Source organism: Lactuca sativa, chromosome 8 (assembly GCF_002870075.4).
Source record: "Lactuca sativa cultivar Salinas chromosome 8, Lsat_Salinas_v11, whole genome shotgun sequence".
NCBI lineage: Eukaryota > Viridiplantae > Streptophyta > Magnoliopsida > Asterales > Asteraceae > Lactuca > Lactuca sativa.
Window position 1 is genome coordinate 117,777,066 of NC_056630.2, and position 19,352 is coordinate 117,796,417.

The 19,352-nt window shown below is 32.0% G+C and overlaps 3 protein-coding genes across 3 annotated transcripts; 2 read left to right on the forward strand and 1 right to left on the reverse strand.

The window, feature by feature from the left end:
• Nucleotides 1-1,335: 1,335 nt before the first annotated feature.
• On the forward strand, nucleotides 1,336-2,825 carry LOC111897086 (alpha carbonic anhydrase 1, chloroplastic; the record flags this gene model as incomplete). The annotated part of the gene is given in 5 exon segments (XM_052766932.1): nucleotides 1,336-1,556; nucleotides 1,847-1,953; nucleotides 2,061-2,163; nucleotides 2,322-2,507; nucleotides 2,591-2,825. Coding segments are annotated over 5 exon segments (755 nt in total), but the record flags the coding sequence as incomplete, so codon positions are not given.
• A 3,802-nt stretch (nucleotides 2,826-6,627) lies between these two features.
• On the reverse strand, nucleotides 6,628-7,458 carry LOC122195405 (uncharacterized). Its single transcript, XM_042897286.1, has one exon. It carries the CDS (start codon nucleotides 7,456-7,458, stop codon nucleotides 6,628-6,630), a length of 831 nt encoding a protein of 276 aa, XP_042753220.1.
• Nucleotides 7,459-11,127: 3,669 nt separating this feature from the next.
• On the forward strand, nucleotides 11,128-18,932 carry LOC111897093 (uncharacterized). The gene is made up of 8 exons (XM_052766227.1): nucleotides 11,128-11,305; nucleotides 16,191-16,675; nucleotides 16,756-16,879; nucleotides 16,962-17,186; nucleotides 17,263-17,394; nucleotides 17,483-17,629; nucleotides 17,717-17,932; nucleotides 18,327-18,932. Exons 2-8 carry the CDS (start codon nucleotides 16,203-16,205, stop codon nucleotides 18,492-18,494), a joined length of 1,485 nt encoding a protein of 494 aa, XP_052622187.1. The 5' UTR covers nucleotides 11,128-11,305; nucleotides 16,191-16,202; the 3' UTR covers nucleotides 18,495-18,932.
• The last annotated feature ends 420 nt before the right edge of the window (nucleotides 18,933-19,352 follow it).

Genomic DNA, 19,352 nt, shown 5'->3' on the forward strand with positions numbered 1-19,352 from the left:
TTAATTCAAGTTTCGAAAATAATATTTAAAAAAAGAAATTTTTGATTTTTCCATTTATTTTGCATTTTAAAATTATTTTTAGAATATGTACAGTGTAATATTCTATTTAGAATATTTCACGTATTTTTCAAAAAAAATGGATTTTTTTTAGTTAATTCAAGTTCCGAAAATAATATTTAAAAAAAGAATTTTTAGATTTTTCCATTTATTCTGCATTTTAAAATTATTTTTTAGAATATGTCAGTGTTATATTCTATTTAGAATATTACACTTATTTTTCAAAAAAAAAAACGGAATTTTTTTTTATTTTTTTTAGTTAATTCAAGTTCCGAAAATAATATTTAAAAAAAGAATTTTTGGATTTTTCTATTTATTTTGCATTTTAAAATTATTTTTAGATTTGAACTTACGGTCTCACAAAATTAAAATGGTCTCAAATGAACCTGAACCTATATATATATATATATATATATATATATATATATATATATATATATATATATATATATATATATATATATATATATATATATATATACACACACAATTTTCAGGTTTGTATATTTCATACACAGATAAAGCATTTTATACAGTTTTATAACCTTATATTGGTGTTTCCACTTCAACACTTTTAGACCGTAATAAATATTTTTTAATAGTTTACTTAGTGATAATGGAAAATGTGTGAAATTACTACACATGCACAAGTATAGTAAACTAAATGTATACAACTTTGTTGGGAAATAAGTCTTTATACGTAAGTTTTTGTGTGTTTATGTGATATGTTACATTATAATTCGAACAAATGGGTAATATTCAAGCCACAAATTTGTATGAAATTTGACGGGATTTTAGTTTAAGAGATATACATCCAGTAAGAAGTTTTTAATCTGTATAGTTTTTTGACGAACCCAAACAATTAATCGTTAGATGAATTGAAAATAACACGATTCATAAAAAAATTCTGAAAAAAAAACTTCTCGATGATTTAATTTTATACATTTGTTGTTATTTACTAAAATTGTCTATAAAGTGAATTTTTACTTGATTTACTAAAAAATGAATCATAAATTTGTTTTTCCAGAATTTTTTACGAAGCATATTACTTTTGATTCATTTTGTTGGTTCACTATAAAAATATGCACATAAAAAACATTTTACATTCTTACCGAACATTGTCTTCTTATTTGATTCGGATTCTTAGTTTAAAAACACTAATTTTGAGTCTAATCCCCAAATTAAAAAAAAAAAAAAATTCAGTGACAAAGTTTCATAAAAATTAAATTAGGTGATTGTTATTTATATGTTCTTTCTAATTGGCTTTCGGATTTACAGTGAATGGGGGAGGACCACAATTCGGTTATTTGGGCCCCCATGGGCCACGAAAATGGGGGAAATTAAGCCCAACTTACTCGGCCTGCTCCAATGGAAAATTTCAGTCTCCTATCAATATTGTGAAGTCAAAATCTGTTCCTAGTCAGCACCTGAAGCCATTAGACATCGAATATCATTTTACTGCTAATGCTACTCTTGTTGACAATCTCTTCAATGTTGCGGTTTGTACTTTAGAACTCCTTTTCAATCAATTTTGACTTTTTTTAGTCTTTAACTTTGACCCTCCACATGCTATATGTTGAGGTTTTTTATTTTGAAATCTTTAACTTTGACCTTGATCTTCCTCAATGTTTTTAGATTGTCTCTTACATCAAAGTTGAATTCCATTAAGTTTGTTTTTTTCAGAGTTTTCATGAATACCAGTTATGTATTCTTGGTTTCATCTTTGACCAATTTTGACCTTGTGAATCTTTAATTTTGACTTTGATAAGGGTTGTGAAAATATGTGCAGATGAACTATGATGGAAATGCAGGAGTCTTGAAATTAAATGGAAAAAACTATACCCTCATACAAATGCATTGGCATTCGCCTTCTGAGCATCACCTCGATGGTCTTCAGTATGTCTAAGAGTTACATTTTGACTTTTAAAGAGATATTAAAAAAAATGTTACATTTTGACTTTTAAAGTCAAACCATAAATTCATAATTATTTTATACGCTTTAGGTATGCCGCTGAGCTCCATCTAGTGCACAAGTCCGTTGATGGCGAAGTAACAGTTATAGCGGTTCTCTATCAATATGGTCATCCCGATCCTCTTCTTACTAAGGTATGTGGTTTCCCTTTGTGACATAATAATTGTAAATAATGTGAAATGTTCAATTAAAATTAAAGTCTTTGTTTTCGGGTTCCTTTTAAATAAATAAAAAGTTCTTAAATGGTTATAGTGCAAGAAAATGATGTTTAATATTTGTGACTCTTTAATAGATACAATCTAAACTTGAGAAATTAGTAAAGGAGGCTCATAGCTCAACAAACAAACAAGCTCAAGTTGCTCTTGGGGCCATCACCACGAAGGAAATTAGGAAACACTCACGCAAGTACTATCGATATGTAGGATCTTTTTCCACACCTCCATGTACCGAAGGAGTTATTTGGCACATTCTTGGCAAGGTACCAACATCACAAAGTGATAAGTTTTTTTATTGCAATTTTTTTCATATCTATTTTATTTTTAATGTTTTATGTATCCGTAGGTGAAATCGATTTCAAAGGAGCAAGTAGCAGAATTAAAGGCGCCATTGATATGGGAATGCAAGAGCAACTCAAGACCAGTTCAACCGTTGAATGGAAGACAAATAGAGATGTATGATGATGAGATGAACCATGCTTGAGAAAACCTAAACCAAAACATGTACCATTTTTGGATAAAAAACTATTTGTCCATGTTTATTGTGGCTCAAGGTTTTAATAAGATGTGATATTTATCTATGATTGTTTTTTGGGAAAATGACTTACGAGCCCAACCAAGTTTCCAAATCATTCAAAAAACCTCAAACATGTTTTGTCGGTTCAAGAAAATTCAACAAACTAAACATTTTGTATAAAAAAGACCAACTAAGTTACACTTTTGTTCAATTCTATGGAAGTCAAAGAGGAGAAACAGATGATGTCGCTTATTACCATATTGGGAAAATGACTTGTAAGATGAACTTAACATTTTAAACATATAAAACATGATTGGACTTTTTTTGAATAGTTTGGAAATTTCGTTGGACTTTTTTAGACAAAAATATTGAATTTGTTGGGTTTTCTTAAACAGACAAACCATGATTAATGTTTTTTGAAGAGTTTGGAAATTTCATTAGGCTTTAAGTCTTTCTTTTTTTTTTTTTCGTTCTGAGCATTAATTCTATCTTCATCTAGCTTTAGAGTATACCCGTAAATAGCTTTAGAGTATACCCGTAAATCGCTTCACATTCAGCCCGGTTCCTCCATAGCTTCTTAAATTAAATCCTCCGGTTCCTCCATAGCTTCTTAAATTAAATCCTTCTTAATCTCGTTTCTTTGCAACATGTGCCAATTATGGTACAAGTGTTCTCTCCGATTCTGTCTATTTGAAACATATATAACCTATTTTATAAGTAATGTAACATGATATTGGAGTTTGTAATTGATCAAAGTGACACTATACATATATAGTTTACTTTGTGATCTTGAAAAATGTGTAAAAGAAAATGCATATCAACAAATATAGTGAACTAATATTGTTGAGCATTGTGGGTGTTAGGAAAGAGGTCTTTATATGTAACTTTTTCTTGTATTCTATCAAATATGTTATGTTATAACTTAAACAAAAGGGTATTCTAATGACACATGTTTATGAACTTTTATGGGTTTTCTTTTTAAGAACACTAAATTGAAGTTAATATCTAAATTAAAAATTCAAATGGGCTTTGGGTTTACTGCTACATGGCCCCCCAAGGTCCACGAAAATGGGGGAGATTTAGTCCAACATACTCGGCCTGTTCTGCTACTAAATTTGTGTTTCTGTCAATAATCAATATCGTGAAGTCAAAATAATATCATTTTACTGATAAGAAATAATATAAACTACATAACAATTGATAAAAACTATAAATATATTAATATTACAAATAAAAATAATGTATTATTATGACAACAATTTTTTTTTTAAATTAGTAGAAATAAAAAATAAAAAAATCAAATATAACAAGTTAATACTTCTAAGAACTTACCGCCAAAGGCTCAAAACATTAAATGGTAAAAAGAGTTAATGATAAATTCATTACACTATTCCAGTCCCCGAAAACCCAACATGTGGCCCAATTGTACCCTACAAAGGGTGTTCATATTTATGACTAGGTAGGTCACTCCCTCTGTTAGTCTGTAGCTATCTAAAGAGTTTACTCATACAAACAATCTCTACTTCGCCAACCCCCCCCCCCCCCCCCCCCCCCCCCCCCCCCAACTCAAAATTCGTATTAAATCAACCAAATAATTTAAATAAATGTCTATGTGCGATTCAATTACCTACCAAATAGTAATGCTCTCAAAAGTTTTTCTTGCCTTCGTCAATATGTGTCGTCGTTTCAAAACTTTAATGTTTAATCCTTTCAAAACTTTAATCCGATCTTACGGCATTAAAAAAAAAGGAAAAATGACTTATTAAAGCAATTAACTTTTTGATACGATCATATTTGGGTAACTATCTTTTTTTTGTAAATATCTAGGTAACAAATTTGTTGGAAGTATTCACATATTACCATTATGACCTGCTATAGCAGATAAAAACCTAGATATAAACGTTTTCAACAAGTTCGTTACCTAGATATGTGCAAAAAAATAATTACCCAAATATTAAAAGTAAAGCAAAAAAATAAGTTAGGGACCAAAAACACAAATTCCCCGCGTATCTGTAGGGACCATCCGAATTAAATTTCTCAAATGTGGTTTAAGGTTTATGGTGATGAGATACATATATGTGGGGTTTATTAATATTTTTTAAATATATAAAAAATAAATACATAAATAAGCAAATTAAATGAAAAATAAATTAATAAGGATACGATAGCCTTTTTAGGTAAGATAATGATCAAACGCATAACAAAAATAAACAGTGGGACCATTCGAGTTAAAAAAAAATAAGTTAGGGACTAAAAACACAAATTCTCCCAAACCATAAGGATCATATGTGTAATTTATTTTTACTTTTTGTTTTGCTCTGGATAACTATCTTTTTTTGTACACATCTACGTAACCAACTTGTTGAAAATGTTCACATCTAAGATTTAATATGTTATAGCAAGTCATAATGGTCATATGTGAACACTTCCAACAAGTTTGTTACATACATGTGTACAAACAAAAAATAGTTATCTAGATGTCAACATACCAAAAAGTTAATTACCTTAATAAGTCATTTTCCCCATAAAAAACATAAAAAACATAGTCTTCAATCATATATATATATATATATATATATATATATATATATATATATATATATATATATATATATATATATTCGGATAGTAGAAAATATATGTAGATCCTGTTAAAAAAAATGGGTAGGAAGACAATAAAACTTTTTCCAGCATATGTTTTTGGCGAGCAAAACAAATAAGTCAATAGATCATAAAAAAAATAATATGATCATAAAAAAAATTCCAAAAAAACATTTCAATTATTTATTTTTACGATGATTTTGTTGATATTGACTAAAATTATCAAAAAAAATGAATTTTTTCTTAATTTATTTAAAAATAAATCATGAAAGTGTTTTTTTAGAAAATTTTTCTTGTTAATCATCTTATTTTTAAATCATTTAATGATTCATTTCGCTTGTTTGCTAAAAAATATGTTTATAAAAAATTTGTTATCTTCCTATCAAAATTTTCTATTTTAGTTGCAATTAAACAACAGTAAAACATTAATCAAATCAAGACTAAATTGTATCTATTAATTGCTAACTTAGCTGTTATAATATGTTGGTTTTTTTGTTAAAACTTTGATATGGTATAATTTTAAATAAATTAAGCTTCTATGTATTGTTTTTATTGAATTTCATTTTCGTCCCCTTGATAATATAATGCTCGTGGTACGATGGATTTTGAAGTAGGCTATTGCAAAATATATGTTCATTTAATGTAAAAAGTCAAAAAGATAATACTTTTGTTAGCAGTCAACCGATTCCAATTTTTTTTTTCTCATAGATTTTACATCATAGTTATAATAAACTCATGTTTATATGTTTTTAATTATTAATCCTTTAATCAAAATTCATATATGTAAAACTAATTGCTGAGGTGAAAAACAATTATATGTATACTTCCCCTGAAAAATATAGAAGTATTCAACTTGACATATAACTTTTTTAATTATTCAAAAATTATTTTAAATAAATACATAACGAAATAACCTTTGCGTACAAGTGGCCTTCTCAATAGTTGGTACATCAACACTAATAATCGCACTTATCAAATTTTATGCAATATTTATTTTGAATCCCACGTATATACACCAACACCAAACAAATATATGCAACAATCACACTCATGAGTAATGAATAACTAAATGAAAGGCGTTCGTTAAATAAGAAAAAATGAAACCGTAAAACCCGCTTGTTTTAACTTTTACCTTTTACAGCTTGCAGGCATTGTTTTTTTTACCGCGTCATATGAGCGTATTAGGCTCACTTTGTGGGTCCCGCTTGCCGAGTCGTTAACTACACGCCACGTGGGCGACCTGAAATACAACGATTGACGATCTGTCAAGTCAACATCTCGGTCTCCCCCCAGCTGTCTGATCTTCGGCCGGATGAAAACCGAAGCACAGCTCCCAAAGAAGGTGGATCAGCCGACGTTTCCTGTTTACAAGTGAGATTGTTTCTTCTCTGCACTGAACTTTCCGACGCTTCTTTGATTTTCAGGGGGGATTTATTCGTTTTTGTACAGCTGCAACAATCAGATCGGAATAACGAGTTTATATGAGATATGAATCCGGATTTATGTACTCGAATGGTTTTCTGATCTTGAGTTATAGGTTTTTCTGGTTCAATCGACTTCCTACGGCTGCGACACCTCTTCGATCTAACTCTACCAAGACAAGAGACCTTCGGAGAAGACGGCTCCGCCATTGATACTGCCACCGGCTCTTTCTCTATGGAATCCGATCTCTTTGGAAACAACCATATGCTCGAAAGTTTGCAGTTCCTGCGCTTCGTATCTACGTAACTCGTCTTCTGTCCCTTCGGCAAACTAATAATTGCAGCTTTTGATTTCAAAAACGAAGAAAACTGTAGCGAGTTCGAGTTTGCGTTAGATTGGCTAGGGTTTACATTTGGATTTAGATTCATTGAATTAGAGTTTCCTTTGATCGATTCCTTTCGATCTAAAAATGCATTGCGATCAAACCAATCGTATTCAGCGTCTTTTGATAACCAGAACGATTCCGGCGGGCAATCCGGTGGGTAATCTACTATGTGGCTTCCAGGAATATCGGGATCTCCTGGCTCCTCTGCGAGCGTCACGCACGCAATCTTCCGATCGCCGCCGCCGACGCCGCATACAGAAGCTAGCGTTTCTAAATCAACTTGCGGCATTTTTTAGGTAAACAGAGCTCAAATTTTTCACAAAATACTCGTGGGAGGGAGCGCCTTGAAAAGTACAATATATATAGGTATATATATAAGATATTTATATTTAAAAGAGCCTAATATTATTATTTAGTACAAGGTGTCGAGGTTCATGCATGTATTTTTTTTTTTTTTTTTTTTTTCTGAAATGCTTAAGTAGAAACTTTTGATACGAAATTCCTAACTTGGGCATAACTACGGGGACATAAATTTGGTATTATTTCTAAAATATATCAAATTTGAAATTTCTATCGATTAATACTAACTTATTAAAGTAAATGTATAACATTTATTGAATAATATATATCATAAATTTTTTAAACATTTTATGACAACATATAATAAAATGATAGAGTAATCAAATAAAAATATGATATCACATGTCATAATCATGACAAACAATAAAGTTTAATGGTATATTTTAATTAACTTAGTTTATATGTCCAAATATATGAATATTTTTCTTAAGATTTGGTGAACTATGGCTGTTTCTTCTTCTGAAAATATTGTACTATATGTATTAAGGTAAAGCAATATTTGCACATGCTCGTTTCTTAAATCTTGAAAATATGTTATCATTATATCATTTCATATATACAAAAATTAGATTTAATCATTTCCTTAAAATAGCCACCAAAAAAAAAAAAAAAAAAAAAAAAAAAAAAAAAAAAAGCTCCCTACCATCCACGTATACTCTATTATGATAACAAGAAACAAAACCCAATTGAGAGCAAACACTACTAGAAAAAGGAGGGATTTCCTACGGATATTTCCGAGGAAAATGAATTTCTCGGTATTACCTACCAATTACCGAGGAAATGCTTAGGAATAACCATAAACACGCTTTCCTTGGAAATCCTTCGGAAGTTCCTACACTTTTCCTAGGATATTTATAAATACCTAACTTTCCTCGGTATTTCCTTAGTAATATTTTTTTTAACAATTTTTTTTTTTGTAACAACAAAAACATATCGAGTTTATGTAGAGAATACACTCATTGTTCCTACATTTTTCCCATGGAAGTTGTACTAACTACACTTTCCTCGGTATTCCCTCGGTATTTCCTACGCTTTTCCTAGGATCTTTATCAATACCCAACTTTCCTCGGTATTTCCTTAGTAATATTTTTTTAACATTTTTTTCCCCTTGTAACAAAATAAATCATATCGAGTTTAGTAGAGAATACAATCATTGTCCCTACATTTTTCGTATGAATGTCGTACTTACTACACTTTCCTCGGTATTCCCTTAGTATTTCCGAGGCATTTCCTAGGAACTAGCATACAAATGATCAATTTATATAGACACTTGTGTTACTTACACAAATTAAACCATGACTGTTACTAGACTTAAATAATTTATATAGACACTTGTGTTACATACGTATGTACACCACCATAATACATTACTCAAAACATTTGTTTATTATTATATATTCTATATATTGTATGTGCATATATGTATGTTTACGTATGTGCATAATACATATTTTGGTAAGATAAAAGTATTTCATGTATAACAAAGTTCCACAAATATGAAACAAAAAACAGAACGTTTGAACCTATAAAAATGAAAAAATGTGTTTGCTTTCTAGGAAATCCCTTGGAATTTCATATGCATTTCCTAGAAATTTGTGACGAATAATGTCTTTCCTAGGAAATCCATCGGAACTTCACAAATTTTTCCTAGGGATTTCCTAGAAACGCAGTCCATTTTCTAATATTAAAAGTTGAAACATCTATTTTTTCGTTCAATATTGTGCACAACATCATTATACATGAAATGATTTTAGTTTACCAAGTTATGCATGATATATACATAAGTAAATGTACCTTACTTGAAACATTTGTTTATGATTATATATTCTATATAGTGTATGTGTACATATTTATGTTTATGTATGTGCATAATTCATATGTTGGTAAGATAAAAGTATTTTATGTATAATAAAGTTTCACAAAGTATGGAACGCATAAAAAATAATAAGAATGAAAAAATGAGTTTGATTCCTAGTAAATCCCTTGGAACTTCCTATGCATTTCCCTTAAATTTGTGACGACTAATGTATTTCCTCGGAAATCCATCGGAAATTCCCACATATTTCCTATGGATTTCCTAGGAAGATAATCCATTTTTTAATATTAAAATACGAAACATTTAGTTTTTTCATTCAGTATTTTGTACAACTTCATTATATATGAATTGTTTTTAGTTTACCAAGTTATGCGATGATATATACTTACGTAAGTGTGTACACCACCATAACACATTACTCAAAACGATTGTTTATCATTATAAATTTTATATAGTGTATGTTTACATATTAATGTTTATGTATATGCATAATACATATTTTGGTAAGATAAAAGTATTTCATGTAAAACAAAGTTGCACAAAATATGGAATGAATAAAAAATAACATTTGAACTTATAAGAATGAAAAAATTTATTTGATTCCTAGGAAATCTCTTGGAACTTCCTATGCATTTCCCATAAATTTGTGATGACTAATCTATTTTCTCGGAAATCCATCAGAAGTTCCCTTATTTTTCTTAGGGATTTCCTAGGAACAAAATCCATTTTCTAATTTTAAAATATGAAACATTTATTTTTTCGTTCAATATTTTTTACAGTTGCATTATACATGAATTGTTTTTAGTTTATGAAGTTATGCATGATTTATACATATGTAAGTCTGTACCCCACAATAACATATTACTCAAAACATTTGTTTATCATTACACATTGAATATAGTGTATGTATATATATTTATGTTTATGTATGTGCAGAATACATATTTTGGTAAGATAAAAGTATTTCATATATAACAAAGTTGCACAAAGTATGGAACGAATAAAAAATAATATGAATGAAAAAATGACTTTGATTCCTAGGAAATCCTTTGGAACTCCCTATGCATTTCCTACAAATTTGTGACGAATGAGGCATTTCCTCGGAAATCCATCGGAAGTTCCCATAAATTTCCTAGAGATTTCCTAGGAAAAGAATCCATTTTCAAATATTAAAATATGAAACATTGATTTTTTCGTTCAATATTTTGTACAATATTATTATACATGAATTGGTTTTAGTTTACCAAATTATGCATAATATATACATACGTAAGTGCACACACCAACATAACATAATACTTAAAACATAACATTATACATTTTATATAGTGTATGTGTACATATGTATTTTAATGTATGTGCATAATATTTTGGTAAGATAAAAATATTTCATACATAACAAAGTTGCACAAAGTATGGAACGAATTAAAAAAAAAAAACGTTTGAATATATAAGAATATAAAAAATTAGTTTGATTCCTAGGAAATGCACTGGAACTTTCTATGCATTTCCCATAAATTTGTGATGGTTATCTATTTCCTCAGAAATCCGTTGGAAGTTCCCAAATATTTCCTATGAAGTTCCTAGGAACTGGATATATTTTTTTATATTTTGAGGTAAAAACGTGTGTGTATATATATATATATATATATATATATATATATATATATATATATAATTAAATGATATTTTTTTTCCTAGTTAGTAAATGCGTTATTCCTATAACATTCCTAGGAATTAAACTAAATAAACTCTCCTTATATACTAGGTCGTTCATTTTTTCACAGCTAACAACGATGTTTTTTTTATTGCGCTCCAAAGAAGTCGGAGTTCCCCCCAATTTCGTCTGCAAATTCCACCATCGCCACGACCGCTAGTGTCGCCGCCCCCGCTGGGTCGACTGAAGCTATACTCAACGCCTTTTAGTTCAACCTCTTCTTCCCCAAATCGTTTTTTGAAGGTAAATCCCTAACTTTTTTATTTTTTCGAAATCTTTGAATTTAAGTGGTTATATGTTGAAAATTAGGTTTAGATTTATGTTATTATATGTTTAAATGTTATTTCTTAGATTTTAGGTTGAATTTTGCCCTGGATGGTGTGATTTCCTTTACTACAGTTGAACCATATGTATCAAAAACGAGCTTGCAGTTGCAACACAAGATAAACACTTAAAATGTTAACAATTGCTTTATAAAAATGATGAAAAACGGTTTATTATTGTTAACTACAGTTGAAGCAACTTGACCATATGTATCATAAAACAAATGGATGATAGTAGCAGTCATTTGATCCCATCCATAAGGTTAAGGTTTGTTAGTAAAATTGAATTACTATTAAATTAAAAGGGCTAAAAGGGTAATTACCTTTTATGATGATCAGGTTCTCTTCTGATTGATTTAGAAAAGATCCTCAAAAGTTGCTTCTAAATTCATCAAAAATCCACTAAAATTCTTCTACCCACTTTCCAGATTTGGTTTGTAACATTTGTTTTTGTTTTTTGATTTGGTTATGTTTCTGTTTGTTTCTGTTTCTGTTTGTTTGGTTTGGACAGATTTCCAGATTTGTTGTCTGGTATAATCTGTCATAAGTGTCATTTTTTAAGTTTTTGTTGTGTAATTGTTTAATTCATGCATTAGAGTTTATCTTTCTAGACCTGCTGTGACAAAAAAGTGACATATATACCCTTGAAAACATGTAATTCTACTGAATTTTCTGTTTCTGGTTGCTTTTTGGTGTGCCCAAATCTCAAATCATCACCAAGGGCAAAATCGTCAAATTCATAAAAAAAAAAAAAGAATTTTGCATCAGACCTGTACATACCAATAACCCATCTTAATGTTTTTTAGTTTTATTAATATTTTGAAGTTATGATTTATGTTAGTTTATTGAATTGTTGGTTTTATTAATATTGTAAAGTTATGGCTTTAATTATATGCTATAAAAAGTTTGTCTTATTGCAAAAATCTTATTCTAATATTTATTAATAATAAAGTGTGACGTTTCATTTGTTACTTTGTTAGTTGATTTGTGTTAAGTTGTTAGGTCTTTTTTATTAACATCTAACAAATGCAAAATCTTAGTTCTAGATCGAAAAATGTCATCCAATAGAGAATGGATGTACACTTTGCGCGCGAAAAATGGTATATTCAATCCGGTATTTCGACAACATGTCAATTATTTCTTGGATTTTGCATACACCAACGCAACTAACATCAAACGTAAAATTATAAAAGGGCTAGAGGTTTTTCAAATTAGATGTCCGTGTTCCAAATGCAAAAATCGTTTTTTCAAGGAGAGAGAGTTGGTTGAGTTTGATATATATAAAAGTGGATTCATGGATAATTATTTTGTATGGTATGCACATGGCGAGTCATTACCTACACATGATGTGGGACAATGTTCAAACCCCGTATCATCTCAACGTGTGCGTCAACGCATAGACAGTGAAATGGCTCAAGACATTAATGACGATTTAGGTGAATATACCAGATATGAGCAAATGGTTATGGAGAGCATGCATCACAATATTGATACTTATTATCAGCAAGGGCCACAAGACCCAAATCAATCAGCTGAGAAATTCTATACCATGTTAAGGCTTGCAAACGAGCCTTTATGGGACGGGTCTGAAAAAGCTTCCACACTATGCACCACCACCAGATTATTGAATTGGAAATCAGAATGCAATGTTTCTGACTCAACATTTAATAAACTACTTCCAATATTCAAAGATAGTATACCCGGTGGTGAGAAGGTACCTACAAACTTTTACGAGACAAAGAAAATGTTGAAGCCATTAGAGTTGCCGTCAGAAAGGATTCATGTATGCATAAATCATTGCATGATATTCAATGGGAAAAATTCTGATATGGAGCGTTGTAGAGTATGTCATGAAAGCAGATACAATGATAGAGGGGCGCCTAATTTAGTCATGACGTACATGCCGATTGGACCAAGACTTCAAAGATTATTCTATTCAAAAAAGACGGCCCAACATATGACTTGGCATGCAGATCATCGTAGACAACCAGGAAAGATGATACATCCTAGTGAAGGTCAGGCTTGGAACCATTTTGACTCGATCTTTCCTGATTTTGCACGAGAGACGCGTAATGTTCGTCTCGGGTTGTGTACTGATGGGTTTAGTCCAAATAATTCAAACACGACCCCGTATTCATGTTGGCCAGTGTTTATTACGGTTTACAACCTCCCTCCTTGGTTGGCCTTGAAAGAGCAGTACATACAAATTCCTGTGCTCATTCCTGGTCCGAACAATCCGGGACAAAATTTGGACGTGTTTTTACAACCTCTAATAGACGAGCTGAAAATGTTGTTCAAGGATGGAATTGAAACTTATGATGCATACCGAAGGAGCAATTTCCAAATGAAAGCCGTATTGCTATGGACAATTAGTGATTTCCCAGCTTATGGAATGTTGTCTGGATGGAGCACGCATGGTAAGTTAGCTTGCCCATATTGTTCGGCTGAAGCAGGAGCATTCCAACTTCATTTTGGAGGGAAACCATGTTGGTTTGACTGTCATAGACAGTTTCTTCCTGTTGGACACAAGTTCCTAAAAGATAAGATAAACTTTCAGAAAAATAGAACGGTCAAAAGAGCAACACTATCAAATCCAACAGGAGAGGAGATTTGGCAGACTATCCAACATTTTCCTACCGTTTATGAAGGCACCCCCTTTAATACGACATATAAAAAACCAGATGGTTTTGGAGTTAAACATAATTGGGTAAAGAGAAGCATCTTTTGGGAGCTACCATATTGGTGCAAATTGTTGATCCAACACAATTTCGATGTGATGCATATCGAGAAAAACTTTTTTGAGAATCTATTTCACACAAGTATGGGCACCTCCAAATCTAAAGACAATATAAAGGCAAGGCAAGACATTGAGGTTCTTTGTGACCGGCCTCTATTAAACCCCTATTATGATACCAATGGAAAGATGACCAAAGATAGGGGAAATTACACTCTGGAAAGAAGTAACGTTAAAAAAGTTTGTGCATGGTTAAAAAAGCTCAAATTTCCAGACGGGTATGCTTCAAACATAGGGAATTGTGTAAACATCAAAGATTATAGTTTTTATGGTTTCAAAAGCCATGACTGTCACGTGTTTATGCAACGGTTGCTTCCACTTGCTATAAGAGGGTTTGTTCCAAAAGAGATATACGAGGCAATAACAGAGTTGTGCACATTCTTTCGAGTCTTATGCTCGAAAACGTTGCATCTAGATGACTTAAATAACATGAAGCACACTATTGTTCAAACCATCTGCAAGTTGGAGCAAATATTCCCTCCTGGCTTCTTTGATTCCATGGAGCACCTAGTCATACATCTAGCTGATGAAGCTATTCTTGGTGGTCCAGTGCAATATAGATGGATGTACCAATACGAAAGGTAATAAAACATTTTGCTATCTTATAAGTCATACGTTTTTCAAAATTATGTTTAGTATCCTTAACATATTCTCGGTAATCTCTAAATACAGGAAACTTGGTTTGATAAAAAGAAGAATTAGAAACAAAGCAAGGGTTGAGGGTTCAATCGTCAGGGAACATCTAATGAATGAAATCTCTACCTATTGTTCTCTATACTTTTCTCAGACGATTGAGACACGTCATAATCGAGAGCCTCGTAATTTTGCACCACAACATCCTAGCTCTTCGATTGGAGACTCTCAAATAAGCGTGTTTGTCTTTCCATCGAGAAGGTTATATGAAAAAGGTGGAAAAAAAAGACTTCTAACTCCTCAAGAACTTGATAAAGCGCATACCTATATTCTACTAAATTGTGAGGAAGTCACCCCATATGTCATCGCGTTCGATGAAGTGGCGCCACAAATGTATCCGGATGAACCAATTTCGTGTCTAAGAGATAAATACTTTGCCAAATGGTTTAAAAATCGTGTAAGTAAAACTAATTAAATCATAATGCTTAATATTTACAAATAGTTAACCAATACAATACGTGTGTGTTAACATAGGTAATGATAGACTCACATGAAGGAAACTGTAACGGTAAACGTTTGGAAATCTTATCAAGGAAACCATCGCGGAATGCTAAATCTCACAATGGGTACTTTGTAAATGGTTATAAGTTCCATACGCAGGAATATGGTAAGGGACGTGTGACTAATAATTATGGAGTATGTGTGAGAGGGGAGACGTACAACGCCGAGGAGTCTGACTATTACGACTTAGTGGACGAGATACTAGAGCTTGAGTATCGTGGTAACGGGCCTTCAACTGTTGTAATGTTTAAATGTCTTTGGTTTGATAACAACCGCGGTGTAGTAGTTAACACAAATAAGCTTGTTGATGTTAAACACAAGTCCCGGCTTCAAACTGACGACCCGTTTATCTTGGCATCACAAGCAGAACAAGTGTTCTATACACCATACCCTTGTGTGAATAATGAAACAAAAGATATATGGGCGGTTGTTAAGACAAAACCAAGAGGGGTATATGAAGGAATCGAACCTGAAGCTAAAGTTGCGGACGATGAAAACATAGAAGCAGATGGATTATTTCAGATCGATGAACGGTTTGAGTTACCGAATGACGTAACTAGTGAAAGCCTATGCCTAACACACACAAATCCAACCGGTGAGGATGAAGAATTTGAAGTTGAAGAATATACAAGCGATGAAGCAGATGAAATGGATTTTTCTGACCACGATTCAGACGAAAATGAACTTGATTGTTAGGAACATTGTTTGTTGTTTTCCAACTTAAATTATGTGAGATTTATCATATACCAATGTTCACTTTAAATTATATGAGATTTATCATATTTGTATCTAATCGTTCTTGTTTAATCAAATGCAGGATACACACATTATGTCGGGTAGTCGTGGAAGGCAACCTCGATCACATCACTCTGCTGCTCGTGGTCGTGACAGTACTGGTAGTCGACGGCATGACTCTGCTCGTGGTGGTGGTGACAGTACTGGTGGTCGAATACACGACTCTGCCCATGGCCACGACAGTACTGGTAGTCGACCTCAGGACTCCAGTCCTAATGACCGACAGCGACAGGGATGTACACGGTTTACACCGTTGAGTGCTCATGATGCTGAGAACTTAGGTCGTGGATACGCTGGGAGTACTAGTGATGTTGGTATATCTGATCAAATGGATGATACGCAGAGGATAATTAAACGTCGTCGTGTACATGAGGCCCACAATTCTGGCATCGACCCTGACAATGATTCTGAAGAAGATGATGATGATACGCAACGCGACTCAAATGTCGCAGATACACCTCATAGATATGGCGATACTAGGCCGTATCTTGAGAAGTTTGGAAAAAAGTATGTCATTTTAATAGTTAAATTTATGTTGCTGACTCATATTATAAAAATACTTATTTTGTTACATTTCACTGTTGTAGGTTTGCATCCTATCAGGTACATCATCATATCAGACTTATATTTGATCAATTTTTGGATGGAGCATGGCCCACATTTACTAAGCTTCCGCCTACAGTATTTCAGCAAATGTTTCGTGCTTTTGGGGTAATATCAATTAATAATTTGCATACCTTAAGTTGATTTTTTTTATGTTTGCACTTTTAGCTTTAGTTTCTTTTTTTAACAGAAATACTATCGGTGGGATTCGGTAAATGATGGAATGATCGAGAGTGGATTTAGAAGTGTGGTGCAAGATCGTTATTCAGACATAATGAGTGAATATCGACATGAATCTGCAAATAGAGCTCGAGCGGCCGGTCACAACATCCCGAACACAAATAATGACTTTGCAATCATGCGTGATTTTGAGCCTATTAGTTTCAATGAGGACGTATGGAAGGATTTGTGTAAAGTAAGCTAATTAATATATTATTATTTTTTTGTTATTTTTTGCCTTTTATATATTATCTTACATATTCTTTTTATAGTATTGGGACACAGATGCTTGGAGAAAGAAGTCAGTGGCCGGGAGAGCCAACCGTATGAGCGGTGACGACACCGGTACAGTTTCGAGACATACAGGGGGATCCAGGGGTTATGATCAGTATCGACTGGAATTGGTAATTATGCGAATCAATATTCATATAATTCAGTAATTGGTTTTACTTAATCAAAGATTACACTAATTATACTATGTGTTTTATGTAGCAAAAGGAATTGAAGCGTATCCCTACATTTTTGGAACTTTTTCTTATTACCCACCTTACTGCAGAGGCCAAGAAAAAATTCAAGGCTAAAGATTATGATACAATTCAAGAGTTGGAGTTTTGTACACCTACTGCTAGAGCAATATGTGTAATTTATCTTTTCCTTTATAGATAATTAGTGCTTCAACTTGAAATAGTATAATAATAACAATCGTTTTGTTTTGATAAATTGTAGGAGAGATACACTAGTGCCATGGTTGAAAAGTACGGGGAGGACCTAACTCAACATCCAGAGGGTGATGTTGACTTGTGGGTGCAAGCACAAGAAGGGAGAGGCAAGTGCAGACGTATTTACGGGGTAGGAAGTTCAGATCTACATTTCGTTGTCACGGGGACATCATCCAATGGGAACAAACCGACCTCTTCTGAGTACCAGCAGTCACAACAGCGGGTATTTTTATTTGACATAAAAAAAATGCAAAGTAGATAAAATATGTTGTTATTATAGATAAAAAAAATCAAGTTTGTTGCTATTATGGATAAAATAAAGTTGTTGCTGTTATTTAAAAAACATAAAAGTATATGGTCTTTGATAATAAATAACAATTATAGTATGTTGGTATTATGAAAAAAGGTAAAATGCTATAATTGATAGAAAATAAAAGTATGTTGCTATTGTATATAAAAATGATAATATGTTGCTATTGTGAATAAGAAAATTTAAGTTCATTCCATTTATAAGTGAAATATATGTTGGTATAATAGATATCAATGTTAATATATACTTTGTTTTTACTATTTTTTATGTTACTAATGTATGTATGTGTCTTTTAACATTTTTTTAGGTCCAGGAATTGGAAGAAGCTCATGCCGAATTGGCCCGACAAAATGGTGAAATGGCCAAAAGACAAGCACAAATGGAAAAACAAATGGCGGAAATGGTCGAGTTCATGAGACGATATGACACTAATAACTGTCCCAACAATCCATCTAATCCATCGAATGCTCCTTAGGTTATTTGTTGTAAACGTTTGTACGGTTTTAAGACTTCTATATTATCTTTTTGGTTTACACAATTGTTGAAACTTATGTTCTAAAGTGTAAACGTTTGTATGACTTTTTGATATATGGAATGAACTAAGTTTTTTTGTATTAGTTCTTTTTCTGCATTTTAGGCTAAATTTTTTGGTTTTTTTGTTTTTTATTTTTTTACAGCTGCATTGTTCCTAGGAAATTCCTAGGAACTTCTGTCATGAACAAGTGTCACAAAAAGCTGTCAAGAAAGTTTCCTAAAAGGTTCCACAGAAAAAAATTTCCTCGGAGATCCCTCAAAAACAATCCTTGGAAATTCGTCAGAAATAAACTTCCTTGGAAATTCGTCGGAAATAAACATCCTTGGAAATTCCTCGAAAATAAATTTCCTCGGAAATTCATCGGAAATAAACTTCCTCGGAAATCCGTCGGAAATAATCTTCCTTAGAAATTACTCGGAAATGATCTTCCTAGGAAATTCCTCGGAAACAAAATTCCTAGGAAAACCCTCAGTACTTACGACAAAACCATTTCCTCAGTAATGAGTCAGAAAGTTCCTCGGAAATCCCTTACAAAACATTTCCTAGGAGGGTTTTACCGACGCACAGGATTTTCTCGGCATTTCCTCGGAAACGCCGTTTTCCTAGGAATTTCTGAGGAAAGTGTCCCTCGGAAATAGCGCTTTTTTTTAGTAGTGAAATACATAATCTACTTTTCTAGTCATTCAACCATTTGATAGATTTTTTGAGCCTATTAATATTAGTTCATAAGCGAACCATGGATAATCGGCATTGACTCTATACACATAAGTGGGTCAACCCATCCATAAAATTTGCACC

Excerpts from the sequence above, each read along its gene's own strand:
- LOC111897093 (XM_052766227.1), top strand. The coding sequence starts at position 16,203 with ATGTCGGGTAGTCGTGGAAGGCAACCTCGATCACATCACTCTGCTGCT. Across the intron at positions 16,676-16,755 it reads CTTGAGAAGTTTGGAAAAAA|GTTTGCATCCTATCAGGTAC; the intron begins GTATGTCATTTT and ends TCACTGTTGTAG. Across the intron at positions 16,880-16,961 it reads AAATGTTTCGTGCTTTTGGG|AAATACTATCGGTGGGATTC; the intron begins GTAATATCAATT and ends TTTTTTTAACAG.
- LOC122195405 (XM_042897286.1), bottom strand. The coding sequence starts at position 7,458 with ATGCCGCAAGTTGATTTAGAAACGCTAGCTTCTGTATGCGGCGTCGGC.